The following is a 27,383-nucleotide window of genomic DNA, read 5'->3' on the forward strand; positions in this document are numbered from 1 at the left end:
GTATTTCTTGTATTGTATCTTGTCACATCTCTGCAGTGCCCTTTAATCTGAACAATTTCTCAATCTTTGTCTTTTATGACCTTTAACATTTTTGAAAAGTATCTCCTGTGTGTGTATGTTATACTTCCTAATGCTTACATTCAGTTATACATTTTTGGCAATAATACTACGTAAGTGATGTATGTTCTCTGTGAACAGTGTCAAAAGGCACAGAATGTTGATTTGTCCCATTACTGGTGATGTTAACATGTTAGTTAAGGTGGTGTCTGTGAGGTTCCGTTACTGCAAACTTACTATTTTCTCTCCTTAAGTCAATAAATATTCTATGCAGAAACGCTTTGAGACAATATCCTTTTCCTCATCATATCTTTGCATACTCGTTTTAGTATGAATTAGAGATTCTTGCCTATTTCTATAGTGGTGATTTTTCTTTATGTTTTCCTTCTACGTTTACTAGTTGGCATTTTACTGTAAGGAAGAGCTTTCCATTCTCACTCCATTCATTCATTCACAAAATGGACTCATGTATTCTCATTTTATTCAAAGACTGTTATAATCATTACTTATTTTAATGGTCAAATTGTCCCAGGGAGACCCTTCAAGTTGGCTTTTTAATTTTTTCTGCATGTCGCCATTACTCCTTAGGCACCTTCTTATTTTTTGGTTCAACAATATGCTCTGGGCTGCTCTTGTACTTTCCCTGCCCCAGGTTTTGAATAAGCCATTTCTCCAAAGAGATTTGGTTCCTTTTGATTTTGAATGATATATAGAAAACAATGTGTGGACACCAAATATGCTCATTGTTATTAGGATGTCATTGCTTCTAGGCCATCTCAGCAAGCAGATCTAGGATACACACAAACACCCCACATAAATACATATATACACAAAACCCTATACATAGTACTCTTTCTATCAATCAATTAAAGATCATGAGTTCATAACTCCAGTTCCAATATAACACCATTCTGGTTTTTCCTCTTCCATATTTGGATGAGGATGAGTAACCTCATTTCATTATCCACAATATTTAGTTATTTGCTCAACTCCAGAATACACAGAAAGTCATTTCAGAATTGCTAACACACTAATATCACTATGAAAAACAGACTAAGTGGAATTCAATATTTATTATAGTTATAGTGGTCTTTAGCTTAAGGGTATATGGGCAAAATAGTGTGTTTAAAAGTTACTTGGTTTAGTTTTTTTCCCCTTCCTTGCAGTGTGGTTATGTTATTCATTTGAAATATAGTCTAGTTCTTTTGTTTTCATTGTATTCTATTTTAGGGTTTTGTTTCCCCATTCTTATTGATTTTTAAGTGCTATATTAAAAAGTATACTCAGAACTAAGTGTGACTCTTCCCATCTTTTCTACTCCATACTCACCATCCTGTCTACACCATTCCCACTGTCTCCTCTTGGTAAAAAATTTCCTTAGTTTCTGGTTTATCTCTTCTCCCTCCTTATTTTCTGACATAAAAAGTAGCACACTCTAGATATTCTTTTCTACTTTGCTTTTTTCACCTAACAGTATACCCTGGAAATCACTCCATATTAGTTGGTAGATATTTTCCGTATTATTTTGTTCAGCTGCATAGTCCTCCTCTGTGTAAATGAACCATAGTTCATCCTATGTATTTTGGGAGTTTCTGATATTTTATAAAAATAATAATGTTAATAAAATCTAGTGCATATGTACTTTTGTATTGTTGGGCATGCATCTTCTGGGTACATATTTAAAGGTGGAATTGCTGGATCAAATGGTAAATACATAACAAATAGTTTTATTATATACTGTAAAATTATCCATCATTTGCATTCTCAAATGCAAAGTGTGAAGAGCATTTGTTTATCCATAGGCTAGCCAACGGAATGTGTTGTCATACTTTTGAATTTTGCTAATCTGATAGTTGAGAAATGCTGCCTCAATTTTGTTTCCATTTGCATTTCTCTTATAAGTGAGGTAGAATATGTTTTCACGTGTATAGGTTCTTGTTTTTGGTGAGTTTTCTATCATATGTTTTGACCATTTTTCTACCTAGTTTTGGTCTCCTCCCTGTTCCCCATTGGCAAGAGTTCTTCATGTATAAAAATATTAGCCCTTAGCTGTGATTTATATGCTGCAAATAGATTCTCCCAGTTTTTAATTGTATTTTTACTTTGTTTATATATTTTTTTGCCTTGAAAAGTTTTAAAAAGCTTTATACCATCAAATTTATCAATTTGTGCTATTATGGCATCTGGATTTTGAGTCATAGCTAGATAACCTTTCTTTATGAACAAGATTATAGAAGAATTCACCCATGTTTTCTTCTAGAACTTGTATGATTTAAATAAATTTTTAGATCCCTGATCCAGTTATTTTTATATACAACGTGAGATATGTATCTAACTTTAACTTTGTCCCAGAGGCTAATCAGTTATCCCAACACTGTATATGAAAAAGTCCAAATATATCTCAGTGATTTGAAATACCATGTTTTTTATTTAATAAATTTTCATATGTACTTAGGTGTATTTCTGGATTTTCTATTCTGTTCCACTGGTCTGATAGCCAATACCACAATCTTTTAATTTTAGAATTTATATTTAATACTTGGTAAGAATAATACCCCAAATAGCTTTTCTTTTTTAGGGTTTTCCTAGCTTCTATGCATGTCTATTATTACATATAGGCTTTACTATAAACTTATGCTCTATGATAAAGCTTATTAGTACTTTTATTGGCATTGTGTTAAATTTATAGATTAACCTAGGGAGAACAGATATATATTACGTTGAGTCATTCCATCTATGAATATTTCTTTAAGTCTATTTTTGTGTCTTCCAGGAGCCTTTAAGAAAACTTAAAAAGATATCCTTATATAGGTTTTTTTTTTTAACATTTCTTATTAGGTTTATTCCTAAATATTATATATTACCTGCTTTGTTATTACAATGAAGTTTTTTCCACCAGGCATTTTCAGTATTCTAGAACAATTTATGTGCTATTGTGAATATCTGGTCTTTGGAGAGTTGATAAAATTCCCCTGTGAAACCATCTGGGCCTGGTGCTTTTTACAAGGTATTTCTTTGATAACTTCCTCTATTTCTTCTGTGGAGATTGGTAAGCTTTCTATTTTTCATGTGGTTGATTTAGATTACCGTGTTTCCCTAAAAATACTATCTATTTAATCTAGGTTTTCAAATTTATTTGGATAAATGTCTGTAAGGTAATCCCTCATTTTTTTTTCTGTTTAAACTGTTATTTCCTTGTTATTTGTCATTGATTATGTTAGTTAGTACTTCTATATCCTTATTTATTTTTTTCCAACTTGACCTGCCTTATGAAGAGAGTTGCATGTTAAAGTCTTCTATTCACAGTGTTTCTATTTATGTTCCATTTGTGTCTCATTGCATCTCTTTGCCTTTTGCAAGTGTTTCCTGTATATATATTTGGTGCATAGAAATTTATAGCCCTGACTCATAGGATCACAAATCTTGCTTTCTTATTGTTTACATTTGTCTCTACACCACTGAGCACCACTTCATTTTCAGTCTTTCTAAAGAAAGACTAAACGTCCCCTACCAGGGTGGTATATTTGTTACAATTGATGAGCCTACATTGACACATCATAATCACCCAAAATCCATTGTTTACATTACAGTTCACTTTTGGTATGGAACATTCTATGGGTTTGGACAAATATATAATGACATTTATCCATCATTATGGAATTATACAGAGTGTTTTCACTGTCCTAAAAATCAGTGTTTTGCCTCTTCACTCCCCCACCCTCAAACCCCTGGTAACCACTGATCTTTTTACTGTCTCCATGTTTTTGCTTTTTTCAGAATGTCATATAGCTGGAATCATACAGTATTCCCATTACACATGTGTTACGCCTTTTGAAGTTGTCCTACAGTTCCTGGATAGTCTGTTCTGCTTTTTTCAGTCTTTGTTCTCTTTGCTTTTTGGTTTTCAGGACTCTATTGATATATTCTATGGCTCAGAGATTCTTTCCTCAGCTGTGTCTAGTCTACTAATAAGCTCATCAAAGGCATTATTTATTTGCTATGTTTTGTTTTGTTTTGTTGTTTACCTCTAGCACTTCTTTTTGGTTCTTTCTTAGGATTTCCATCTCTCTGCTTACATTGCCCATCTGTTCTTGCATGCTGTTTATCTTATCCATTGGAGCCCTTAGCATATTAATCATAGTTGTTTTAAATTCTGGGTCTGATATTTCCAATATCCCTGCCATGTCTGGGTCTGATACTTGCTCTGTCTTCTAATTTTTTCCCCTTATTAATGTGCCTTGTAATTTTTTTTTTTATAATTGGACATGATGTATTGGTAAAAGTAACTGCTGTTAATAGGTCCTTAGTAAGGGGATGGTATGTGTCAGGGGAGGGGATATATTCTATAGTCCTTTGATTAGGTCTTAGTCTTTTAGTGAGCCAATGCCTCTGAACTGTGAACTTCATAAATATTTCTCACTTTTTTTTTCTCTCTCCTTAGGTGGGACAGATGGCTAGAGTGGGCTGGAGTTGTGTATTTCCCCTCCCCCAGGTAAGTTAGGATCAGATAATACACTAGCAAATTAGGCTCTGGTTAACTAGTTTCCTCTGAAGGTAGGCCTTGTTGAGAAGAGGGTGCTCTGACATATTTCAAATTATTCCTTTTCCCCTCTCCCTGCTGGAAGCATGAGAGAATTTTTCTCTAATATTTACTGTGAGAATCTGGTTGAGTTCTTGCAGGTAAATTTCATAATAATGTGGGGGTCCCCTATAACTTGGTCCCTGGAGTTTTTAACTCTCAGAGTTGTTCACACTGAACCTCCATCAGTTCATCAATTACAGTTCAGGTTTTCCTGTCTGGCACTGGTTCTCACTGAGGTTTCTGCTCATAGTCTCTGCTCTCAGAAGCCATGACTCCCTGTTTTCATCTCTCTGTCTCTCCAATCTTGAGGGCTGTGGTTTCCCCTGTGTTCTCCCCTCTATTACAGATCGTATAGCAGTCTGTTCAGTCAGTGTGTTCAGCTTTTTACTTGTTAGGATAGAGTGGCAACTTCCAAGCCCCTTACATGTGGATCCAGAAATAGGAAGATCAGTCCTTTTGCCAAGTTATCTCTTGGTTGGATGAAACTCATCCTAATTTCATAAAAAATCCTGATCAGCACCAAAACCCCTAGGCCCTTGCCTTTTTAAAACTATTTTTCTATAGCCTTGATATTTGAAGGACTAGCTTGGTTAGATAAAAATTATTGATTCGCATTATCTGCTCTTGAGTTTCATTAAAAAATGCCATTCCATCATTGCCTTTCTTTATACGTTGTTTTTGAGAAGCCTGATGCTAGTCTAATTCTCTTACTTTTGTAAGTTATTTTCATTGTGCTGTGAGACCTGGAGGAATTTTTCTTTAGCTTTAAAAGCTAATAGTTTTAAAAGGATGTATCTCAGAGTTGATTGTTCTAGGTCAATTTTCCAAGGCACTCTGTGGGCCCTTTCAATATATAGATTCACATTTTCTTTTCTTGGACTATAGTTATGTGTTTGTTCTACCCTTTGTTTTGTTTTTCTCCTTCAGACACTCCAATTATACGTATGCTATTTCTTCTTTGCCTGTTTTCTATTTCAATTATTTTCTCTCTGACCATTTTTACTTCTATCTCTAGCTTATTTTCATTCTCCTGATTGTTTTCCTGTCTTTATACTCATTATTACATTTTCATTTCAGGTTATTCTCTCCAGCATGATGCAATTTAGTCTTGATTTCTGAGATAATTTTGTCTTTTTTAAAAAAAAATTCCATTTTTATTTTAAAATTTGAATTTTTAAAATTTAATGTTGAGGCTATTTACTTTAGTTTATAGTGCAGCTTTTGTTTCATGTTTTTTGGGAGGGAAGAGAAGGAATATTTTAATCTTCACTTTCTATTTTCTCCTTATAGTACCTTCTCAGGTATTTAATATATTTTAATTTCTTCAGTTCATGGATTTGAGTGATTTACAAGATTTATAATTCAAGGGCATTCTGTTTTGTCAGCAGAACAATGTGCAGATTATTTTATTTTATTTTTTGGTTGTGGGGAAAGAGTTGGGTGTATTCTGGTTTTCTGGTTCTCTTTGTCCTGCAGGGCCTTAAGTTTTCACCCGTTGCTCTATTTTCCCTGTACCACCCAATGTTCAGATAATGTCTCTTCCTCCTTTTTAACCTTATTCCCCCCCCCCCCAAAAGTGATACCATCTTGAACAGGTTGTACTTTTAAGTCTCTTTCTTATAATCAGTGCTCTAATCTACCAGGACTTAAAAAAAAAAATAACTTTAGCATTTAGAGATTAAGTAGCATGTAATCTAAAGATAAGATAGGAAGAAAATACATTACCCAGTTTCTTAAAAATCAAAAATATTATAAAAATAGTTTTAGTAAAATAAAGTATACCTTTATTTGAAAGATAATTGTGTGAAAATTCTTATCATCATCAAATACTGCTGATAAGCTTGGACCAAATCCACAAGTTTTTTCTTCCAATTTGTTGTTAATGTAAGGGCTGGTAAAAGCATCAAAATATGAATCAGGCACAAGATTAGGAAATGATAACACAGTGTTTCGGAAATGATTAATTGCACCTGAAATACCATCCTGTTGGAGAGAAAAGCACAAACATAAATGTAAACACACACATGGCTATATTTATAAAAAGTTTTGAATTTTCTAAACTGCTAAAATAAATAAGAATAACTCATTCAACAATGCCAGGTACTGTGTTGACTCTGAATATATGACAAATCAGAAGACACAGCCCCTGTCTTCAGGAAATATGTTTTCTAATTGAAAGAGACGTAGATAAGCAAAAAGTTGCAACACATTAAGATGAATATATTACATTCGTTTGAAACATGAACAAAACACAGAAATGTCATGAGGGAAGGAAGGCCAAAGTATGCCTAAGAGAATCAGGGAAAGTTCAAAAGGTGGGTTAAAAGTTCATATTCTTTGAGCAGTAATTTCCATCCTAGATATCAATCCTAAGAGAAAAAATTAGATATGTAAACAATGATTCATGTGGAAGGGCACTCACTGAAGCATTAATTATAATAAAAATTAATTAGAAAAATACCTTAGTGTTCAAAAATAGGAGAATGGTTATGGTATATTTATATGAATGGAAATTAGGCATCTCTTCAAAGATTGATTAATGACATGGGAAAAAGCTTATAATGTAATCTTAAGTTAAAAAAAAGAGTAGGATGAAACTGGTGTATAACATCCCATTTTAAAAATGTATGTGTAAAATCTCATGGTAAGTTAGGTGTGTTGGTATATCAGTATGTACTAAAACAAGATTGGAAAAAAAGTATAAAAATGTTAAAATGTTTCTATTTCTGACACATGGTATTACATGATTTTAGTAATCTTTTTCTGTGTTTTTCAAGTTTGATGAGCACGAATTAATTTATAATTTATAATAATATATATCTAAATTATATAAAGGTACTTCTTGAGAAGAGTCTTAAAAGATGAGCAGGACCTTGTCAAGTATACAAGATGGGAGTACAGTCCTTGTAAGTCATTGTATGTGAGAGGCCCAAGGGGGGCTGGCAGGTCTGGGTGCTGGAGCATAAGTGCCAGTGTGGAAAAATGCAGTCGTGATGCAGTCGGCCCCTTCTTGAAAGGCCCTGTGAGTGATGCTGGGTTCCAGTGTTAGCCGGTGGTCTGGCATTCCCCAGATTGTGACCATGGACTACCCTGAGTTAAAAGGGTCCCAATGTCACATAAGTTTTGGAAGAAACCTTAGGTTAAGCAGGATTTTCCTCTGGATCTACTAAACAGGATTTTTCATATTTGTTAATATGCAAATACATATCCCAAACCCTTTTCTTCTAGAATGCCTATCAACATCTCACAGAGCATCCTATAGACAATGAAGAAATTTAATTTTAAGTGACATGATCAGATTTGCCTATGAAATAATCTTGCAGTCAGCAATGTAGAAAATGGACTAGAAGGAAGAGGGGCAGGCAGGTCAGAAGAGACTATCACAGCAGGCCAGGTAAGAGGTGATGAGGTTCCCATCGAGGGGAGGTGCAACTAAGGTCAACACACAGGACTCGCTGCCTTGATCTCAAAGAGGTAAGGGAGGATCTAGGATGACTCCTGGATTGCTGGTTTGGGCATCTGGATACTGCCTTTCATTGAAATGGAGATATGGAAGGAGGAGCAAGTTTTGGAAGAAGTTGATAAGTTCAATTTATTTTGGTGAGTTGGAGTTAATTGTGGAGATTTCCAGATGGCTCCAAGGCTGAAGTCTAGAAGAAAAGTACACGATGGAAATATTTATTTAAAGTCACCATTCTAGAAGTGGTAGTTGGAACAACAGGCACGGACACAAGCCCCCAGAGGAACATAAAAAATGTGAAGAGGAGGGAGCCTTTCAGGCTCGCAACAGTTAAAGGCCAGACAAAAAAAAGCGGCTCCAAAATAGAGTACTGGAAAGGAAAAAATGTTGGCGCAGGAGTAAAACCATGAGAAATTAAACCAAGGGGGAGTCTGTTTCCAGAGGCAGGAGTCATATGCAACGGGAGGTCTGTCAAACACCATAGGAAAGAAAAGAACTGGAAAATGTATGTTGGATCAAGTATTAGGAAACCATAGTTAACCCAAGAAAGAACAATGTCAGATGTCAAGATTTAGTTATATAATTTTCCTTTAAACGAAGCTGTATGTGTGTATGTGTGTTTGAAATGTTAAGACTAATGACCAAAATAAGAGTGAGAAAAAAATAGAAAATTCATGGCAGTTTATACTGCCCTTGGCTAATTTGGGGTTACATGAAGCAAAATCTTATGTGTGGTGTGAACACATGAACATGCTTGGCCTATGACTTCATGGGTAGGAATTAAAAACACCCCTGTGGGAAGTTGGACCCTACAACAGGAAATACGGAGAATGTTAAGGTTTTCAAGGCTTGTCACTTGGGGCTTAAGGAGAATAACCAGCTGCTTGCTGGAGAGAGCTTTCTTGCATCATCTGCTGCACAGAAACCTCTACCTTCCACGTGAAGGCCAAGAGCCTTCTGGCCCGGAAGGGACATGAGAGTCCAGTGCCTCTCTGAGTGGGAGCTCCTGAACGAAGGTCCAACCACAGGGAACTCAGCAGTCTGCTTGTCCTTGTAAATATCCTAAAATAGCCTGAAGATCTGATAAATTACAGAGTCACAGACTGCTGGAAGAGGAAGCAACCTTAAAACTCATCTGCCTCCTCATCTCACAGATGCATAAACTGAACCCCAGAGAGGTAAGTGGTTTCCCCATAGGAGTAAAGTCAAGACTAGAATCTAGAGATTCTGAGTCAAGACTAGAATCTAGAGATCCTGACTACTAGTGCTTTTGTACCACAATACACAGCTAAGGGCAGAAAATATAGACTCTGATTGGTTTATTAATCTATGCCTGTACCCAAATGGGGAAGGCAGAACTCTAAGATGGCTCCCAAGATCCCCTCTCCCTGGTTTACATGCCCTGTATAATCCCCTCCTCTTGAGTATGGGGGGGGATCTGTGAATGTGATGGGATGCCACAGCTATGATTATGTTACACTACAGGGAAAGCTGAAGGGACTTTGCAGATATAATTAAGTTGACTTTGAGTTAGCCCAAAAGGTGATTATCCAGGGTAGACCTGTCTGAATCAAGTGAAAGCCCTTATAAGAGGGATTGGGCCCTTCTCAAAGGAGATTCTCCAGCTGGTCTTGAAGAATCAAACACCCATACTGTAAACTGCTTATAGAGTTGGCCACATGAACTATAGGAACTATAGGTGGTTCCTAGGATCTAAGGGTGGTGTCCACTGGACTTCCCTCAAGAAACCAGGGACTTCAGTCCTATAGCTGCTTAGAGATGAATTTTTTCAACAACCTGAGGGAACTTGGAAGTGGATCCTTCTCCGTTCAAGCCTCTAAGGAGACCTCAGCCCAGACAATACCCAAAGGGCAGCCTGCATGGAGAGGCCCTGAAGCGGAGAAGAAGCTAAGCAGTGCCCGGATCCCTGACCCACGAGACTGAAGTGATAAATGGCTGTTGCTTTAAGCTGCCAAATTTGTGGTAATTTGCTGCACAGCAGTAGATACCAAAACAACACTCAGATGCAACATACTTTAAAAGATTTCAAAAATGGTACTTACAACACAGCGATTTCTTGGAGGGATGCCTCTAGTCAATTTTACATTTTGTATAGCATATGTTCTCTTGGTGGTGTACCCTACCAAGCCCCTAGTCTGTCTCAAGTTAAAGAAAATGTGCTAAACTTTCAGATACTTTTTATGTAGATGCCATGCTGTGTGCAGAACAATGCTTTGTCTTTTCCTTACGATCATTTTGGAGAAGGAACAATAGCAACCCTGCCAATCACTTGACAGTAGAACAGTTGCTTCATTTTCCAAAAAGGTATTTATGCATAGATGTTATATGAGGAAACACATACCAGAAAATCTTCCAAAGGAGGCTCAAAGAGCAGTGACTGGACTGTCAAAATCAGTTCTGTGACAAACATGGGAATGAGAGATTCATCTTCTTCCTGCTTCTCCAACACGGGGGCCCCCTGAAATGAGCACTTCTGCAGTGTTATAAAGATATAAGTACCAAGGTCTAAAATTTAAAAAACCTCTGTATTACAGAAGGCACATAAACTTAAGCTTATACAAGTAGCTGATGTTATAATGTTGGCATGTCTTTCAAAGAATACTACCATAGAAATTAAAAAATAAAGGCAAATATGGAAAGACTACATGACAGTGTAAAACTTCTCTCCTTGTAAAAACACTGTCAACAAAGTGGAAAGGCAAACAACAAACTGGAAAAATATATCAGTAATGTATATAGTAATGCAGATAGAAGGTTGGTTATATTTAAATAGAAATATACTTGATATAGTCAATAGAAATATATACTAATAACATCATAATTGATACTAAATAGAAAGATATTTAAACAGAAAAATGGGCAAAGGGCATAATCTGACATTTTTTAAAGGAAGTATCAATCAACATCCTCCTCCTTCTCTTCCTCAAGATATTAATAGTTTATTCAGTAACATTTATTGAGTATTTACTGTGTGCCAGGCAGTGCTAACTATTTATGTAAATCCCACACCAATCATATGTAGCAGGTATCATTTTTATTCCCACGAGAAAACTATGATCTGGAGAAGGTAAGACATTTCATTCAGGACACACTGATTTGTAAGTGGCAGATCAGAACTGACACCCAGGTCTTTCTCATCATGAGACCTAAACTCTTATCCCTGTACTGTGGTGGCAGTTAAAGGAATATAACATTTAAAAGTAGTGACATATTACTTTACATCCATCAGATGGACAAAGGTTGAAATGAATGATAATATCTAGTGTGCATATGGCCAAAGGCTCCTTCTCGAACATTGCTAGGAAGATTGTAAAATGACACAAAACTTTCTAGAAAGTTATGCATCAGTTTCAAAAGCCTTAACAAGTGAGCATATTTCTGATCCAACAATTCCACATCTAGGAATTTCTTCTAAGGGGAAGAATCAGAGATGTATGAAAAATGTATAAACAAAGATATTCTTTGCAGCATTATTTGGACTAGTGAGAAAGTGATCAATAATAGAAAATTATTTACAAGATGTATAATACATTTCTATGTGAGAATGTTATATGGAAAAAATACATATTGACTGGGGAGATTTTTCATAATACATTGCTAAGTGGAAAAAGTAGGTGATAAAGCAGTAAGTAAAGTATGATTCCTTTCCTTCTCCCTTGGAAATAGTTAACTTGGTATAGCAGAGGATGCTTCTCTTTGTATATTTCTGTGTTTTTCAAATTTTCTGCACTTAGCATATATTACTTTTATAATTAGAAAGATAAATACTACTTTCAAAGTGTGGTAGTATTGAGGAAAAAAAGGAATTGAGAATAGGGAAGGAGAGAAAGTAATGAAAAGGAGTATGCAGCTAAAATTCAACTTTTGGAGAAAAGGAAAACTATGGCAAAGAGCGAAAGGCCTTGAAACTGCATATTGGGTCTCCTGGGGGGATGCAGAGATATGAAGGTAGGAAACTTGATGAAACCAGATATGCATGTTTTGCTATGTTTTTAGGTATCTGTCATGAAGTCATTATCCAGGATGGAGCTGGGGAAAAGCTTATTGGGCTATCAGATAAGCTATGTTAGAATGCACAAATTTGTACTGTTTAATCTCAAATGTCTCACATTACTCTGTGTTTATAAGATCAACATCCTCCTAAGAGGTTATTCACTGAAAGCACAAAGGTTTGCTCCCATGATTTGCTCCTTCTCGCCTCTAAACCATTGTTTATCTCTTTCATTTATACCACCTTCCCTGCTTCTCTCTGCCAGTTCATGCTCACGATGACCCCCAAACTATAAGCTTCTTGGGGGCAAGTATTCTGTCTATGCTTTTCATCACGGTGTACCCAATACCCAGCATAGGGATTGGTACATAGTAGATACTTAAGGAATATTTATTGAGTGAACACATGAGGAACCTTTAGCAAGTGCCTGTGAGAGAGACTGCAATATTCAGCACAATGGATGCTTTCTCTGCTATTAGATACTTGCTGATATGCTGATTTTCATTCTGTCATTTCATGTGTGTATGGTAGACTCTGATTATACTGTGAAATCCTCTAAGCATTTCTCCTATTTTTCCAGTACACAGAAAATAGCATAATTCACAGTGCATAGTAAGCACTCCTCAATAAATGTTGACCAATGAATTTTCTTAATTGTGTCTGAATATACCTTTTTATCAGTGACTTCAGGCTTCTCTTCTGTAATCCATTTCTGAATGACGTCTGCTGAAGGTGTCCGTTTTAACTTGTCAGTGAGATAATTCAAAAGGGAGCTAGCAGAATTTACTGTTAGGACATGCATTGTGTTCCCAATTAGATAGTCATTTAGACGAATAAAGCTTGAAAAGAAAAAAAAATACTACCCTCAGAATGGGAGAAAATATTTGCAAATGAAGCAACTGACAAAGGATTAATCTCCAAAATATACAAGCAGCTCATGCAGCTCAATATCAAAAAAAACAAACAACGCAATCCAAAAATGGGCAGAAGACCTAAATAGACATTTCTCCAAAGAAGATATACAGATTGCCAACAAACACATGAAAGGATGCTCAACATCACTAATCATTAGAGAAATGCAAATCAAAACTACAATGAGGTATCACCTCACACCAGTCAGAATGGCCATCATCAAAAAATCTACAAACAGTAAATGCTGGAGAGGGTGTGGAGAAAAGGGAACCCTCTTGCACTGTTGGTGGGAATGTAAATTGATACAGTCACTATGGAGAACAGTATGGAGGTTCCTTAAAAAACTAAAAATAGAACTACCATACAACCCAGCAATCCCACCACTGGGCATATACCCTGAGAAAACCACAATTCAAAAAGAGTCATGTATCACAATGTTCATTGCAGCACTATTTACAATAGCCAGGACATGGAAGCAACCTAAATGCCCATCGACAGACAAATGGATAAAGAAGATCTGACGCATATATACAATGGAATATTACTCAGCCATAAAGAGAAACAAAATTGAGTTATTTGTAGTGAGGTGGATGGACCTCGAGTCTGTCACACAGAGTGAAGTAAGTCAGAAAGAGAAAAACAAATACAGTATGCTAACACATATATACAGAATCTAAAAAAAAAAAAAAAAGTTCTGAAGAACCTAGAGGCAGGACAGGAATAAAGACACAGATGTAGAGAATGGACTTGAGGACACGGGGAGGGGGAAGGGTAAGCTGGGACGAAGTGAGAGAGTGGCATGGACATATATACACTACCAAACGTAAAATAGATAGCTAGTGGGAAGCAGCCACATAGCACAGGGAGATCAGCTCGGTGCTTTGTGTCCACATAGAGGGGTGGGTTAGGGAGGATGGGAGGGAGATGCAAGAGGGAGAAGATATGGGGATATAGGTATACGTATAGCTGATTCACTTTGTGATACAGCAGAAACTAACACACAATTATAAAGCAATTATACTCCAATAAAGATGTTAAAAAAAAAAGATTAGGGATGGTGGTGGGGGAAGGAGTGGGTGTGACTATAAAGGGGTAGCATGAGGGAAATATTTACAGTGATAGAATAGTTTTGTATCTTGATTGTGGTGGTAGTTATACAAATCTACACATGTGATAAAATGATACAATGTCAATTTTCTGGTTTTTATATTGTATTTATAGTTATGTAAGATGTAACCACTGAGGGAAACTAAGTGAAGAGTACACAGGACCTCTCTGCACTTTGCAATTTCTTGCAAATCTATGATTACCTCAAAATTAAAAAAAAAAAAAAAAACTGCCATAGTTCAAATCCAGGCTCTACTCTCCCTGTATAAACTTGGGCTTATTTAACTAATCTGTGCATCGTTTTGTCATCTGTAAAACGAGGACAACAGCATCTACCAAATTATGGCAAGAAACAAAGAAAATAACACCTAAAAAAGGATGAACTCCTGATACGGAATGTAGATGAATCTCAAAAGCATGCTAAGTAAAAGACACAAGAGACTATATATTATATAGATGTGTTCATATGACATTTTGGAAAAGGCAAAAACTATAGGGAAAGAAATCAGATCTTGGTTGCCTAGAGCTGGATATAAAGAGAGGGGACTGAACACATCTCTGAGTAATGACTTTTGGTATAGTTTTGACTTTTGAAGTCATCCTGATATTCTACATATTCAGTAAAATAAAAGTAAACCAACAAGGATGGGGGAAACAACATTAAACTAAATGCAAACAAACCAAATCAATCCAATTAACTGTATTTCAAATGTGCAACATAACTGAACTAAGCAGGGCAGAGAGTAATCCAAATACTTTCACTATATGCTCTCAGTCTAGGGGGAAAAACTGCAAACAAATCCTAACTGTTTTTAATAGGTAAATCCAAATTGAGGAACATCTGAAAAAACAACTGGCCTGTATTCTTCAACAATCTCACTACCATGAAAGACAAAGAAAAGCTAAAAAGTACAGGTTAAGGAGATTAGAGACATGACAACTACATGATCTTGAACTGTATCATTTCTTGGAGAGAAAAAAAAAATGTCTTAAAGGACATTATTGGAACAGTTGACAAAAGTGAAATACTGTAACTGTAGATTAAAGTATTGAAATATTAAAAAAAAAGAACAATACTGCTTCAGTTTTCTATACTTACTACCTATTTTTGAAAGTGACTCTAAAGCAAATATTTAAAATTTTAAATATCATAATTTCTCTTTGACTTTCCATTTATATTACAATATCAGAGATTAATTGTCCAGAACAGTTGTTCTTAGACATTCTTCACTTTAAAACACAAATACATTCAAATATATAGCATCAATTTAGCTAGGCATTCTAACCATTCAGTAGGATATTTAATGAGAAATATAGTTATGAAGAAAGCACATAGCTCCTCAGGGACCATAGATTTTTTAAAATATGCTTTAAAGAAGAAATCAGTAAATATATATCTGTGACTTACATTCTAATGGTAATGAAATCTTTGCTATTGAATAAATGTTGTTTGACAGCAATTGCTAACCCAAAGATGAAAATTTAATGTTTCCCTACTTGAGTGCTTAGAATGTAAACTGAGTCAGCAAGGCATTTGAAATAACTTTTTATGCTGCTTAAGTGGAGCCTGAGGGGCCTCTAGCCTATGATAGTGGCCTCAGGACTGCTTCACTGCCTTCTGTTGCAATACAGACATTATTACCAGATTATCTCACATATAAACTTGGGCACAATTAAGATTTAATAAATGGTTGTAAAATGTGGACCAAGTTAGTGAGCGCAGAGTAACAGTCATCAGTGTTTTCTAGTGCCACATACAACTCTTCAGATAATGTTTAGTGATTTTGTTTGCGTGAGTTAGTTGCAGTGATGAGGTTTTAGAATGATGTGGAATCCAAACTCTGGGACAATGGCAAGACCCAGTTGGGTAAGCAGGTGGAAGGTCCTGGTGGGATCCTGGAAGGTGAACTTTCTTCCCTGGTCTCCCCGTGGCAACCTGCCTCAGGAAGAGGGTGGAACTTTGTGTGGCCACGCAGCTGCCTGTATCTCTTTAGGGACCAGACAGGCGGAGCAGACCTTCCAGATCCACTCAAGGAGGCCCACAAATCTCTGTGTGCCTGACTTCTCCTTACTACAGCCTGCCCAGTGCTCCTGGCTGGGCTAGAGGGAAACAAAGCCTTAGTGATCAAAGAGGAGCTCTTGGCCTTGGACATGTCCTCCACCTTCTCTGGCTGCTTTGCTAGGTGGCAGCTGGAAGGGCAGGCTTCTGGAGCCTGCATTCAGGTTACTGTGTCCTCCAAATTCCTTATCACTAGTGAATCCTGTGATGATGGCTTTAACTTTAATGAAACTTGAGAAGGATGGATGCTCTAGTTTTTCTTGAAAGAAAGAATAACAGTTTACCATGTTAGCCTCATGCAGTGATGCCTTTTGCTGGCCTGCTCTGTGTATGTCATTTTCTCGGAGTCTCCAGATGTAGGCAACTCAATGAGACTTCCGCTTTCTGGCATTTTACAGTGACCTAAGAACAACAGAAGACACAACGACAAGAATTCTTGTGTAAAAACTCCATTTCTGGGCTTTCCTGGTGGCGCAGTGGTTGAGAGTCTGCCTGCTAATGCAGGGGACATGGGTTCGAGCCCTGGTCTGGGAGGATCCCACATGCCGCGGAGCAACTGGGCCCGTGAGCCACAACTACTGAGCCTGCGCGTCTGGAGCCTGGGCTCCGCAACAAGAGAGGTCGCGATAGTGAGAGGCCCGCGCACCGCGATGAAGAGTGGCCCCCGCTCCCCGCAACTAGAGAAAGCCCTCGCACAGAAACGAAGACCCAACACAGCCATAAATAAATAAATAAAAATTAAAAAAAAAAAAAACTCCATTTCTTTCAATATGGATTAAGAGACAAGTAAAATTCAAAAATGACAAAATGCTTTGGTTCATGAGCTATTTCAGACTCCAGAAAACAGCCCAGTTATCCAAACAAATTCCACATCAAAGGATTTCAACTCAACAAAAGACTCTAGACAGCTTACTAACATCTTCTTTAACAGGATCTGATCTCTGTCCCATGCCACCTCTTTCCAGGAACACATTTACCCTCCTTTTCTGCCTGCATAAAATTATCCTCTAGAGTCCCTGTCAGCTGGGGCCAATCCTGAGATCCATCCAGTCCCTTAATTTTAACAAACCTATTGTCTGTACTAGTAGGTTGGACATACGTTTAAGCAGAGAGGCCCTGAGTCCACTATAAAATACTTGTGAAATAAAGGTTCTGTAACCAGTTTAGAAATACTATACACAAGCAAGGGTAATGCAAGGAAATTGTGGTACTTACTGTTTTATCCCCTTCTACAATGTACATTGAATTTATAATCTATCAAGCAAAGATTGGAAGAATTGAAAAATAGGGTCCTTATTTAAAATAGAAAAGTGGAATGAAAATGAGTTAACATTTCGGAAAGCCACCACTTCTGATCTGTTGAAGTTCTTTCCCTTTCATACCCTCAATAGGTTCATATGCACAGTCATCAGGCATAAATCCTGCAGCACGCAGAGCAACTCGACAAGCCTTTCTGACCACTTCTTTGGCCTCGTTTCGAAATTCTTCTAGGCGCTCTGTCACCTAGACATTGATAAATATGTATCATTAGTGGTACCAAAGTATCAGTAATAGGGAAAAAAAAATCTTGAAACTTATAGACAAAAGTCCTCACCTCCTCTAGCCATACGACTTGTGCAGCTTTAAATTCTTGCAGGGTGTAGGTGTGATATTTTTCAATACAACAAAGTCCCATAAAACTCAATTGATAACACAATTCATTTATTTTAAGGAGAGCTGGTCGCAAATACTAAATGAAAATAGAAATTTATCATTATTTAGTAAAAAAAAAAAAAAACCCCTTGCCTTTTAAAAGTATAAAAATATTGGGAAAGCAAGAATGGTAATTAAGGAAAATAAATAGCTCTATATGTTAATTTCAGCTACAGCTACAAAGTGCGTACATTGAAAAGGGACACTTCTGAAATTTTGTTCTGAAAGTATTCTTTGAATTATCAGATTTAATTTGTCTGAATTCCTTTCTTTTCATTTTGAATACATGTCTTTTAACCATGAAATTGAGGACAAGTAACAGAGGATGGGGCAATATCTTAAATTTCACTAGGTTTGGCTAATAGCTATTAAAAGATTCTTAGTGTTACCTCAGGACTTTACAATGTCGAGTCACCATGATAATGGATGGGCCCATCTATTGATCTAAGAGGTTATGATATAGAACAAAGACAAAGTTTAACTTTAAAATTTCAGTAGGTATTCAGTCACTATTAAGAATCTATCTTGAAATGTGGGCTGGCAGAATGAGTGGAAGTATTTGTGGAATAATGTCACAAAATATAATTTAATCTTCCTCTATGCCATCATCATAAATCAGGGTTTTAGGATGGTGGCTTTGAAGGCACATGTTCCAAGATTGTTTCTAGGTCATTCACCCTCACTTCTAATCTAATCAAAGGAGGAGCAATAACATTATATTTTTAAAAGTTAACTTAAATTTATTCATATGTGACACTGGTTTAAGTGTTATATATAGCACACTCTTGGACTCTTTTCTAGGAGTTTCCAAAACAGGACAACCAATAGTCATTCAGACCAACATGAAATAGTGCTTTAATTATTTTTTCTAAGTACAAGTAAAGGGAAGTTATAATTAGTAGAGTCCTCACTGAAGAGATTTATGTGACCAAACATCTAGGAAGTCGTATAGCCCTTAAGATTCATCTCATGGAGGAATTTTCATGATAAAAAAGAAGCAAAAATATAATATTGTAAATCAACTATACTTAATTAAAAAAAAAAGAAGCAGAAGTTTAGAGGCTATGTCTCTGAATTGAGATAAGATACCAGATAAATTAACATGAGTGCAGGAGTAGGAATGAGTCTCTAATCAAAATGTGGCAGTGAAGGCAAGAAAGTCCAGTGTACTCTGGAGAAAGAGTCCTTGAGCCAAAAATATAAGTTCTATTAGTAAAGGGATAAATAGCTAGGATCCAGGTGGACAGCAAAACTGGTATTGATGGTCTGCCAAAAAGTTAGAGTTTGACAGTGGGAATTTGGAGGAAGAAAAAATATATATAATCTAAGAAATTACTTTGGCTTAACCTAAATATCTGGCTGTCAGCATAAAGGACAAATGTGAAAGCTGCTGTGAATGTAAGAGAGACTGAAGGTGTTTTGTATTTTTCTCCCATTATTGTTTCTGCTGTTAGCAAATTTCCAATGGAATCTGGGTTAGGTGGTTCATTCTTAGGCTGGTATATCAAGAGCGCCCATTGAAAGTGATAAGCATTAACATTATTTTAATATTTTATAATAAGTACAAATGGAATTAATCTTTAAAATTCACTATGTTGTACACATGAAATATATATTATACATCAACTATACCTCAATAAAAATTAAATTAATTAATTAATTGAAACACAAGCACATGCAAAACAATCAAGCTACTAGAGTCAATAATAAATTCTGCAAGGTTTCAGGAAACAGGCTCAATATACAAAAGTCAATTGTATTGCTATATAGAATATGTATATATATGTACATATATCATTTAGATATATTCTTTATATGTATTGTAGAATATATATGTGCATAGAATACACATATATGTGTAGAATACACATATATACTCTATAATACATATATATTCTACATATATAAAATGAAAAATCCAAAATGAAATTTAAGAAAACAATTCCACTTACAATAGTATCAAAAAGAATAAAATATTTGGGAGTAAATTTAACAAAAGAAATGTAAAATATATACTCTGAAAACTACAAAACATTGTTGAAAGAAATTGAAGAACACCTAAATAAATGGAAAAGGATTATATGTTCATAGACTAGAAAAGTTAATACTGTTAAAATGGCAATATTCCTGAAATTGATCTACAGATTTAAAGCAATCCCTATCAAAATCCCAACTGGCTTCCTTGCAGAAATTGACAAGCTGATCTTAAAATTCATGTGGAAATTCAAGAGGCCCGGGGAAGTCACACTTCCTAATTTCAAAATTTACTACTAAACTACAGTACTCAAGATAGTGTGGTACTGGCATAAGGATAGATATAGATCAACAGAAAGAAACTGAGAGTGCAGAAATCCTCACATTTACAGGCAATTGTTGACAAGGATGCCAGGACAATTCAAAGTGGAAAGAATAGTCTTTGCAACAAATGGTGCTGGGACAACTGGACAGACACATGCAAAAGGATGAAGGTGAACCCATACCTCATGTCATCAGCAAAAATTAACTTGAGATGGATTGAAGACCTAAATGTAAGAGTTAAAACTATAGAACTATTAGAAGAAAATATAGGGGTGAATTTTTGTGACCTGAGATGAAGCAATAGTTTTTTATACCAAAAACACAAGCAGCAAAAGAAAAAAATGTATAAAATGGACATCATCAAAATTAAGAAATTTTGTGCTTCAAAGGATACCATCATGAAAGTGCAAAGACCCATCAAATGGGAGAAAAGTTTTGCAAATCATATATCTGATAAGGGATTTGTATCCAGAATATATAAAGAATTCTTACAACTCAATAGTAAAATACAGGTAACTCAATTAAAAATGGGCAAAGTAAAAAAAAAAAAAAATGGGCAAAGTATCTGAATAGACAGTTCTCCAGATAAGATATACAAATGGCCAAAAGGCACATGAAAAGATGCTCACCATCATTAGTCATCAGGGTAATATAAATCAAAACCACAATGAAATGCCACTTCATAACCAGTAAGAAAAGCTATAATGAAAAATGCAGATGTAATGGTGCGAATATGGAGAAGCTGAAGCCTTCATATGCTGTTGGTGGTAATGTAAAATTGTGCAGTGGCTTTGGAAAACTGTTTTGCAGCTCCTCAAAATGTTAAACACAGAGTTACTGACGACCTAGCAATTCCACTCCTAGGTATATACCCAAAGAAATAAAAACATATGTCTAGACTAAAACTTGTACACAAATGTTCATAGCAGCATTATTCATAATAGCCAAAAAGTGGAAGAACCCAAATATCCATCAATAGGTGGATGGATAAATAAAACATATATATGTATACAAGTGAATGTTATTTACCAATAGAAAGAAATGTCATGCTACAACATAGATGGACCTTGAAAATATTATGCTAGTAAAAAAGCCAGTCACAAAGGACCACATATTGTATGGTTCTATTTATATGAAATGTATAGAGTAGGCACATCAAGAGAGAAAAGACATAGACTGGTGGTTGACCAGAGCTGGGGCAGGAGTTGGTCTGGGGGAGTTAGGGAGAAATGGAGAGTGACGCTAATCACTCTTTTTGGAATGGTGGGAATGTTCTAAAATAGACTGTGGTGACGGTTGATCAATTCTATGAATATATTAAAACCATTCAATTGTATACTTTAAAAGAATGAATTATATGAATCATACTTCAATAAATTTGTTATAAGGAAATGTGAGCACAGATGCCAATAAGGTTGGTTACTAAAAATAATCATAAAAAGAAAAATTTCAAGGACAGCTCCACATTTATCCCTTCAACATAGTCTAAAAGAATCAGCCCCCTTAATTAACTCACTGTAAATATAAGACTAGTGGTGTGTGGATAATGATAGCATCTAATAGATATTTAAACCAACACAATGGCTCAATTAGTTATGTCAACCTAAGATTAAAATGATGAGAACTTTCTAGTCTGCTTGGGCTATATTAAAGAGAAAATATTGTCAAGGCCAAAGCACTATTGGTGTGAATAGTGAGCAGAGAGAATGACAACTCTCAGCACATTAAAAAAAAGAGAAAAAGCCTTAAGAATTGATAGAGGTTAAATGCAAGAGGAACTATTTTACTTACCTAGGAATAAATTTATGAAATGTATAGTGTCCAAGACATCGTAAAAGATGAAAGGTGGTAAAAAGGTAGTAAAATAGGTTCAAATGATTGATAGATCCTTGGTGAAATTAGAGGTCTAGGGGTTGAGTTTGATGTCAAGAAGGATTAGAATCTTTTCCACAACCCAGAATGCTTGATGGGATGGAGGACCTGAGATGGTACATCTTATATATCTGTTTTGCACTAACACCTCTGTGAGCTGTATTCCTTGAATGTTCCTTTATTGTGTGACTGATGTCTTGATAATGATCTTTCAGATTACCATATGCAAAGTGAACGAAATGACCAGTAAAAAGCAAACTTGAAGCTTCTGATGTGAGAGGGTGGTGACTCAGTGTCATAAAATAGACAGCTGAGGACTCTGAGCATGACAGAAATGGTGGTTACAGCTCATTCCCAGGGGCCAAATAGAAAACTTCTACTGCAAGTCAAAATTCAAGGAGTGAGTAGAGATTTTAAATGTGGCCACATACCCTTTAATAGTTCTTTTTCCATGATAATCCCCTCCTCCAAAGTAAATATTAAAAATTTCCCTACTGTCTGAATCCACGATAGAAGAAAATGTATGAGACATTGGGAGTTATTGGCCCATGAAAACATGCCCCCAAATTATTTTGGACCATAAAGTCCAGAGTGTCTCAAAAATGAGAATTAGTAATAGGGCTTGCTGGCCTGCTCTGTTCAAAAGGATATACAACTTTCCTGATCAACAAGAAAGGGGGTCATGAATCCAAACCTCTGAAGATGCTTCTAAATAAAGGGGACCTGTGCAACTCTCTTGTTATACTTTAATGTTTTGCAACCCTAGTTAAAATGTAGAAGAATAAAGATGCAGACATAGAGAATGGATTTGAGGACACGGTGGAGGGGAGCGAAGGGTAAGCTGGGACAAAGTGCGAGAGGAGCACTGACATATATACACTACCAAATGTAAAATAGATAGCTAGTGGGAAGCAGCTGCATAGCACAGGGAGATCAGCTCGGTGCTATGTGACCATCTAGAAGGGTGGGATAGGGAGGATGGGAGGGAGATGCAAGAGGGAGGGGATATGGGGATATATGTATTACATATAGCTGATTCACTTTGTTATACAGCGGAAACTAACACAACACTGTAAAGCAATTATACTCCAATAAAGATGTAAAAAAAAAAAAAGATGTAGAAACACACTAGTTTGCCAGACTTTTAAGTGACAAACAGGATGAAAATTGTCAATTCTCTTGAAAGATGAAATATTCTATTTCAGGGACAGTCTATACCAATACTTTGTTTTTCTGTGAGTAATTCTTTTAAAATATGATTAATAAATACATACATGATTAACAATGAACAGATCTTTTTGTAGAGATTTTCGACATCCACTGATTTTTTTAGAGCGGACATTCTTCTTCCACACGTTAAAAGCCTTCCATTTCCGGAAAAGTGAAAATACAGGAATCTTAGTGAGTTCTCTGTGATATAGATATTCTTGTTCCCATCGATCAATTTCGATAAATTCAACATCATCATTATAGACATGTGTTACTGCATTTTTGCTAATAGTATAGTAGTCATTTTTACTGATGTTCTCATAATTCACAACCCTTTGAACAAATAAAAATTGGGGCAAGTGAATACAGTATTCAACACAAAATTAAGCGATTGCATTACTATTTTGTTTTAAAAAGATAAAACATTTCTGGAAAACAAGTATTATTTAAAAATTAAAAAAATTCTAACGGACTACTTTTAGATTGAATAAATTACTCAAGAAAAGGGAGCTGCTTTTTAACAACAGTTGGACTTATTATAGCTCTTAAGGATTTCACAACTGTGGCAATATGCTTGATAGTTTCAGTTATGTGATTTTTACAAAAAAAATCAATTATGGATTTTTATGAAAGCTACATGGAAATAAGTTTTTATTTATCTTTGATTCTTTAGAAACTATTCAATAATAATAGTGTAAAAGAGTTTTACACTACCCAATATTTACAGAATTATGAGAAAGATCAAAACAAGAAAATATGAATTAGATAAGATTAGAATCAAAACCCAGATTAAGCTTAAAAATGTCCAGTTTATCACATATCAAAATAATAGTTAATGAGAAATTGTTTATTTCATCAAGGGTATTCTTCAACCTCACCCATAATAAGAAATTGATCAAGTAAAGAAGAAAAGCAAGAATGGGATAAAAACAGGAGCAAGGATAGGAGTGGGAAACAAAGGAATGAGAATAGAAAGGGCTGATTCTCTAAAACTTCTTAAAATAAGAACTTAGACGGGAACACTCCAGTGAAAATCAACTGTTTCCCACGTCTATTTTCTCTTACAGTCCTTAACTCTGCATTCTGAACCTGGAGTTCATGGCCCTTGAGCACAGCCTTCAGGTCATCTGTGAAATCCCTGAAATTGTTGTATGTAAACAAATTTACGTACGTATGCATGATAAATTTTTTAAGGGGTTGGAACAAAATCTCATATGCTTTGGGTCTGTTAATCAAAAATTGACGAACCATTGGCAAAATTCATTTTTAGGTTTTAACTTCTATTTTTGTTTTAATAACACTGAGTAAGAAAAATATTTTTAAAATTAGGGCATACAGGACCAGAATGAAAGCAAACTCAAAGCAAGAGCTGTTCAAGTGAGCACACAAGGGAACTGGGGGAGCCGATGGTGCTGTGGAGTGGGGAGTCTCGAAGGCCGCTCTCCCAAGTCAGTGCCGTAACAGAAGAACTTCAACTTGCTTAGCTCCTACCAGATGCCACTGCCTGACTCTTCGTCTGTGTTCTGGTTGACTCACGCCAGAAACATCTGGGAAAATGCCAGGTATTACCTGTTGCTGGTGAGGTGTATGGAAAATGTTTAAAATGTTTTTCTTTGCCAACAGCTTAAGATATAATTAGGACATTCTTCAGGTGATTCTCTACAAAGTGGGAGATTTCAACTTGTCTTTGAAACTGTAATTAACTTCAGATGTTTCATTAACATCAATCATCAAACCAACCTAAAAGCAAGAACAAACACCTCACCCTGGCCCTGGTGTGTGTCTAGAAAACTCACTCTGTGTGAATCTATCTGCTACTAAAGGCCCTTCTAGAAGGTAGCAGATGTGGTCCATGATACTGAATTTTAACTTATTGGTGCTCAGTGCCACTAAGAAATCCTTTTTATTTACATTTTCCTACCTATTCAAGATTCTCATTCTCAAACCACTAAGCCTTTTCCTCTACTACACATCTCTACTCTGCACAGGACAGACGAACACATCCAATTGTGAAAGATTGGATCATCAGCATCAAAATCACTTGGGGTGCTTAAGAATCCAGATTTCTGGGTCCAACACAGAATCAGAATCTCTATGTATGGGACTCAAAGATTCTAGCTTAACAAGTTCCCTGCGTGATTCTGATACACAATAATGTTTGTAACCATGATACACAATAATGTTTGTAACCACTGAACTTTATTTGAAAGCAAATAAACAACAACAACAAAAACATGGTGGTGACAAGGTGAGTTCTCTCTTGTACCTTCAACTTGAAAATCTCATACCTTCACTGTGTTTTATCCCGTTGAGTGTATCTCTCAGGATTTCATCCAAACAGAGGTGGAGAGGTTTCATATCACTTTTTTCTACCTCTCCTGGCATTTGGTTACTTTTCCTCTGCATCTAAAAGTATGCAGAACTTCTCTTTAACTTGTAGAAAGCTTCCCTTTAGTTTAAAGAAAGTTTTTTCTCAAACCTGCTGCCATTTAACTTAGAATCCCCTGTCTTCTTCCTTCTCTTAAACTTCCTTTATGATGGCCATATCCTCCCCATCCATTCCATCTTAAAGTTTCTGAAAACTAGGCTTGTTCCTCACTACTCTAATGAAATGCTTCTCTTGAAGATCAGCAGGGATTTCCTTCTAGCCCAATCCAGTTGGTAGGCAGAAGGGGCAGTAGGGTCAAGGAAAGCTTTGCAAAAATTAAGAAGGCCTATGCCCAGTTCTCTGGAATCCTATTTTCCTTAGACTTTCCAGTTTGTTCCCGAGGGGTTGAACCCTAAATATACTCCTTGGATTCCTGTGCTTCATTCCTCACACTATAAACCTCAGTGCTCAATTGTTCCAGGAGTTGATCCACTACTCCTAAGTGATGGCTGCCTTTTCAGCACCTCTTGGCATTCAGAATTCAGCCTCAAACTTCAGCTGCCTCCTTTGTTATTTCTTTTTTTCTTTTTCTTTTTGGCACCGTGCAGCTTGCGGGATAGTTCCCCAACCCGGGATCGAACCTGGGCCCTTGGCAGTGAAAGCACCGACTCCTAACCACTGGACCGCCAGGGAATTCCCTCAGCTGTCTCCTTTGGATGTTTGTTCCATAAAGGCCTTTCTTTGAGGAAATAACCAGAAAAATTAGTCTTCCTTTAAGACCTAAAAAGAGAACTTAACTTTCTCAATTGCTGTGCTCTAAAATTCCTACTTCGCTGATAAAGAAGATGACTTTATGACCCAATTAACTAAACAGAGATCCTTGGAAAGTTAATCAGACTGAGAAGAATGTCTTGAATAAAATTACACTTAACTATGCTTTACTGGAAAAGAAAATATCTGTAGCGTTTTCTTGCTGCTCAATGTAGAATCATGGAATCCCTTGTCAAATTATTTTGTGATAGAAACTGTCTCTGTCCATCTGAAATGAAACTTAGACTCAAGGCTTCTATTAATGTCTAAAAGGATGTGTCACGTGGAGAGAATTGCATGGCTGATTGTGGTAGGTCATCAATTGTCCTGTTATTGTTGATTTCAGATAAAACTCAAAGGAAATCTACTGGGGGCCTAAAAAACATGATTTCTCCTCTTGGAATTAATTCTTGACTTTTCTAAAACAATAAGATCTCAGTGTGATTTGTTATTTCAAACAGCATCTCTATCTGTTGTTACACCTTGCAGTGATGGAAAATGCATCTGTTCATTTTTAAACTGATCCACTGGACTAAGACTGTAGAAGCATGGTTTGTCTCATGAGACCCTTCTGCTCAAGAACTCTGAACAGCCTATCGCTTATATCATTAAATCCAGATTATTCTGCTGGGTGTTTGTGGCACCCTCCTCCTGTCTCATATTAGTTCCTTTCTGTCCACACACTGCCCTTTTCAATTGTCAGGCTGGTTTCCAGCTTAGGCTGTGCTAGAATGCATACATATGTCTTTATCCACCCTGTTCCCTTCTCCCATCCTGATTTCTACAAACAAGAGAGTGATTCCTTACCTGCTATAAGGTACTGGGTGAATTAGATGAGCTCACGGGGCCCTATGCAAATTTAAGTTGTCTCATTATTTTCATTATTACACAGTTTTAATCATTATTATTTGAACATATTTATTGGACAAAGGGAAACAAGCAAGT

General features: G+C 36.1%; 1 protein-coding gene across 1 annotated transcript in view; it reads right to left on the reverse strand.

Annotated features, from left to right (window-relative positions):
* The window catches only part of DNAH6 (dynein axonemal heavy chain 6), a 304,153-nt gene that overhangs the window by 234,973 nt on the left and 41,797 nt on the right, over nucleotides 1–27,383 (reverse strand). Inside the window, exons 4-10 of the mRNA XM_057558258.1 lie at nucleotides 23,326–23,593; nucleotides 17,784–17,918; nucleotides 17,572–17,692; nucleotides 16,474–16,591; nucleotides 12,782–12,950; nucleotides 10,462–10,578; nucleotides 6,422–6,622 (exon numbers count right to left, since the gene is read on the reverse strand). Coding sequence (XP_057414241.1) covers nucleotides 6,422–6,622; nucleotides 10,462–10,578; nucleotides 12,782–12,950; nucleotides 16,474–16,591; nucleotides 17,572–17,692; nucleotides 17,784–17,918; nucleotides 23,326–23,593 — 1,129 coding nt within the window. The remainder of the gene's footprint in view (nucleotides 1–6,421; nucleotides 6,623–10,461; nucleotides 10,579–12,781; nucleotides 12,951–16,473; nucleotides 16,592–17,571; nucleotides 17,693–17,783; nucleotides 17,919–23,325; nucleotides 23,594–27,383) is intronic.

This window comes from Balaenoptera acutorostrata, chromosome 12, assembly GCF_949987535.1.
Source record: "Balaenoptera acutorostrata chromosome 12, mBalAcu1.1, whole genome shotgun sequence".
Classification (NCBI taxonomy): domain Eukaryota; kingdom Metazoa; phylum Chordata; class Mammalia; order Artiodactyla; family Balaenopteridae; genus Balaenoptera; species Balaenoptera acutorostrata.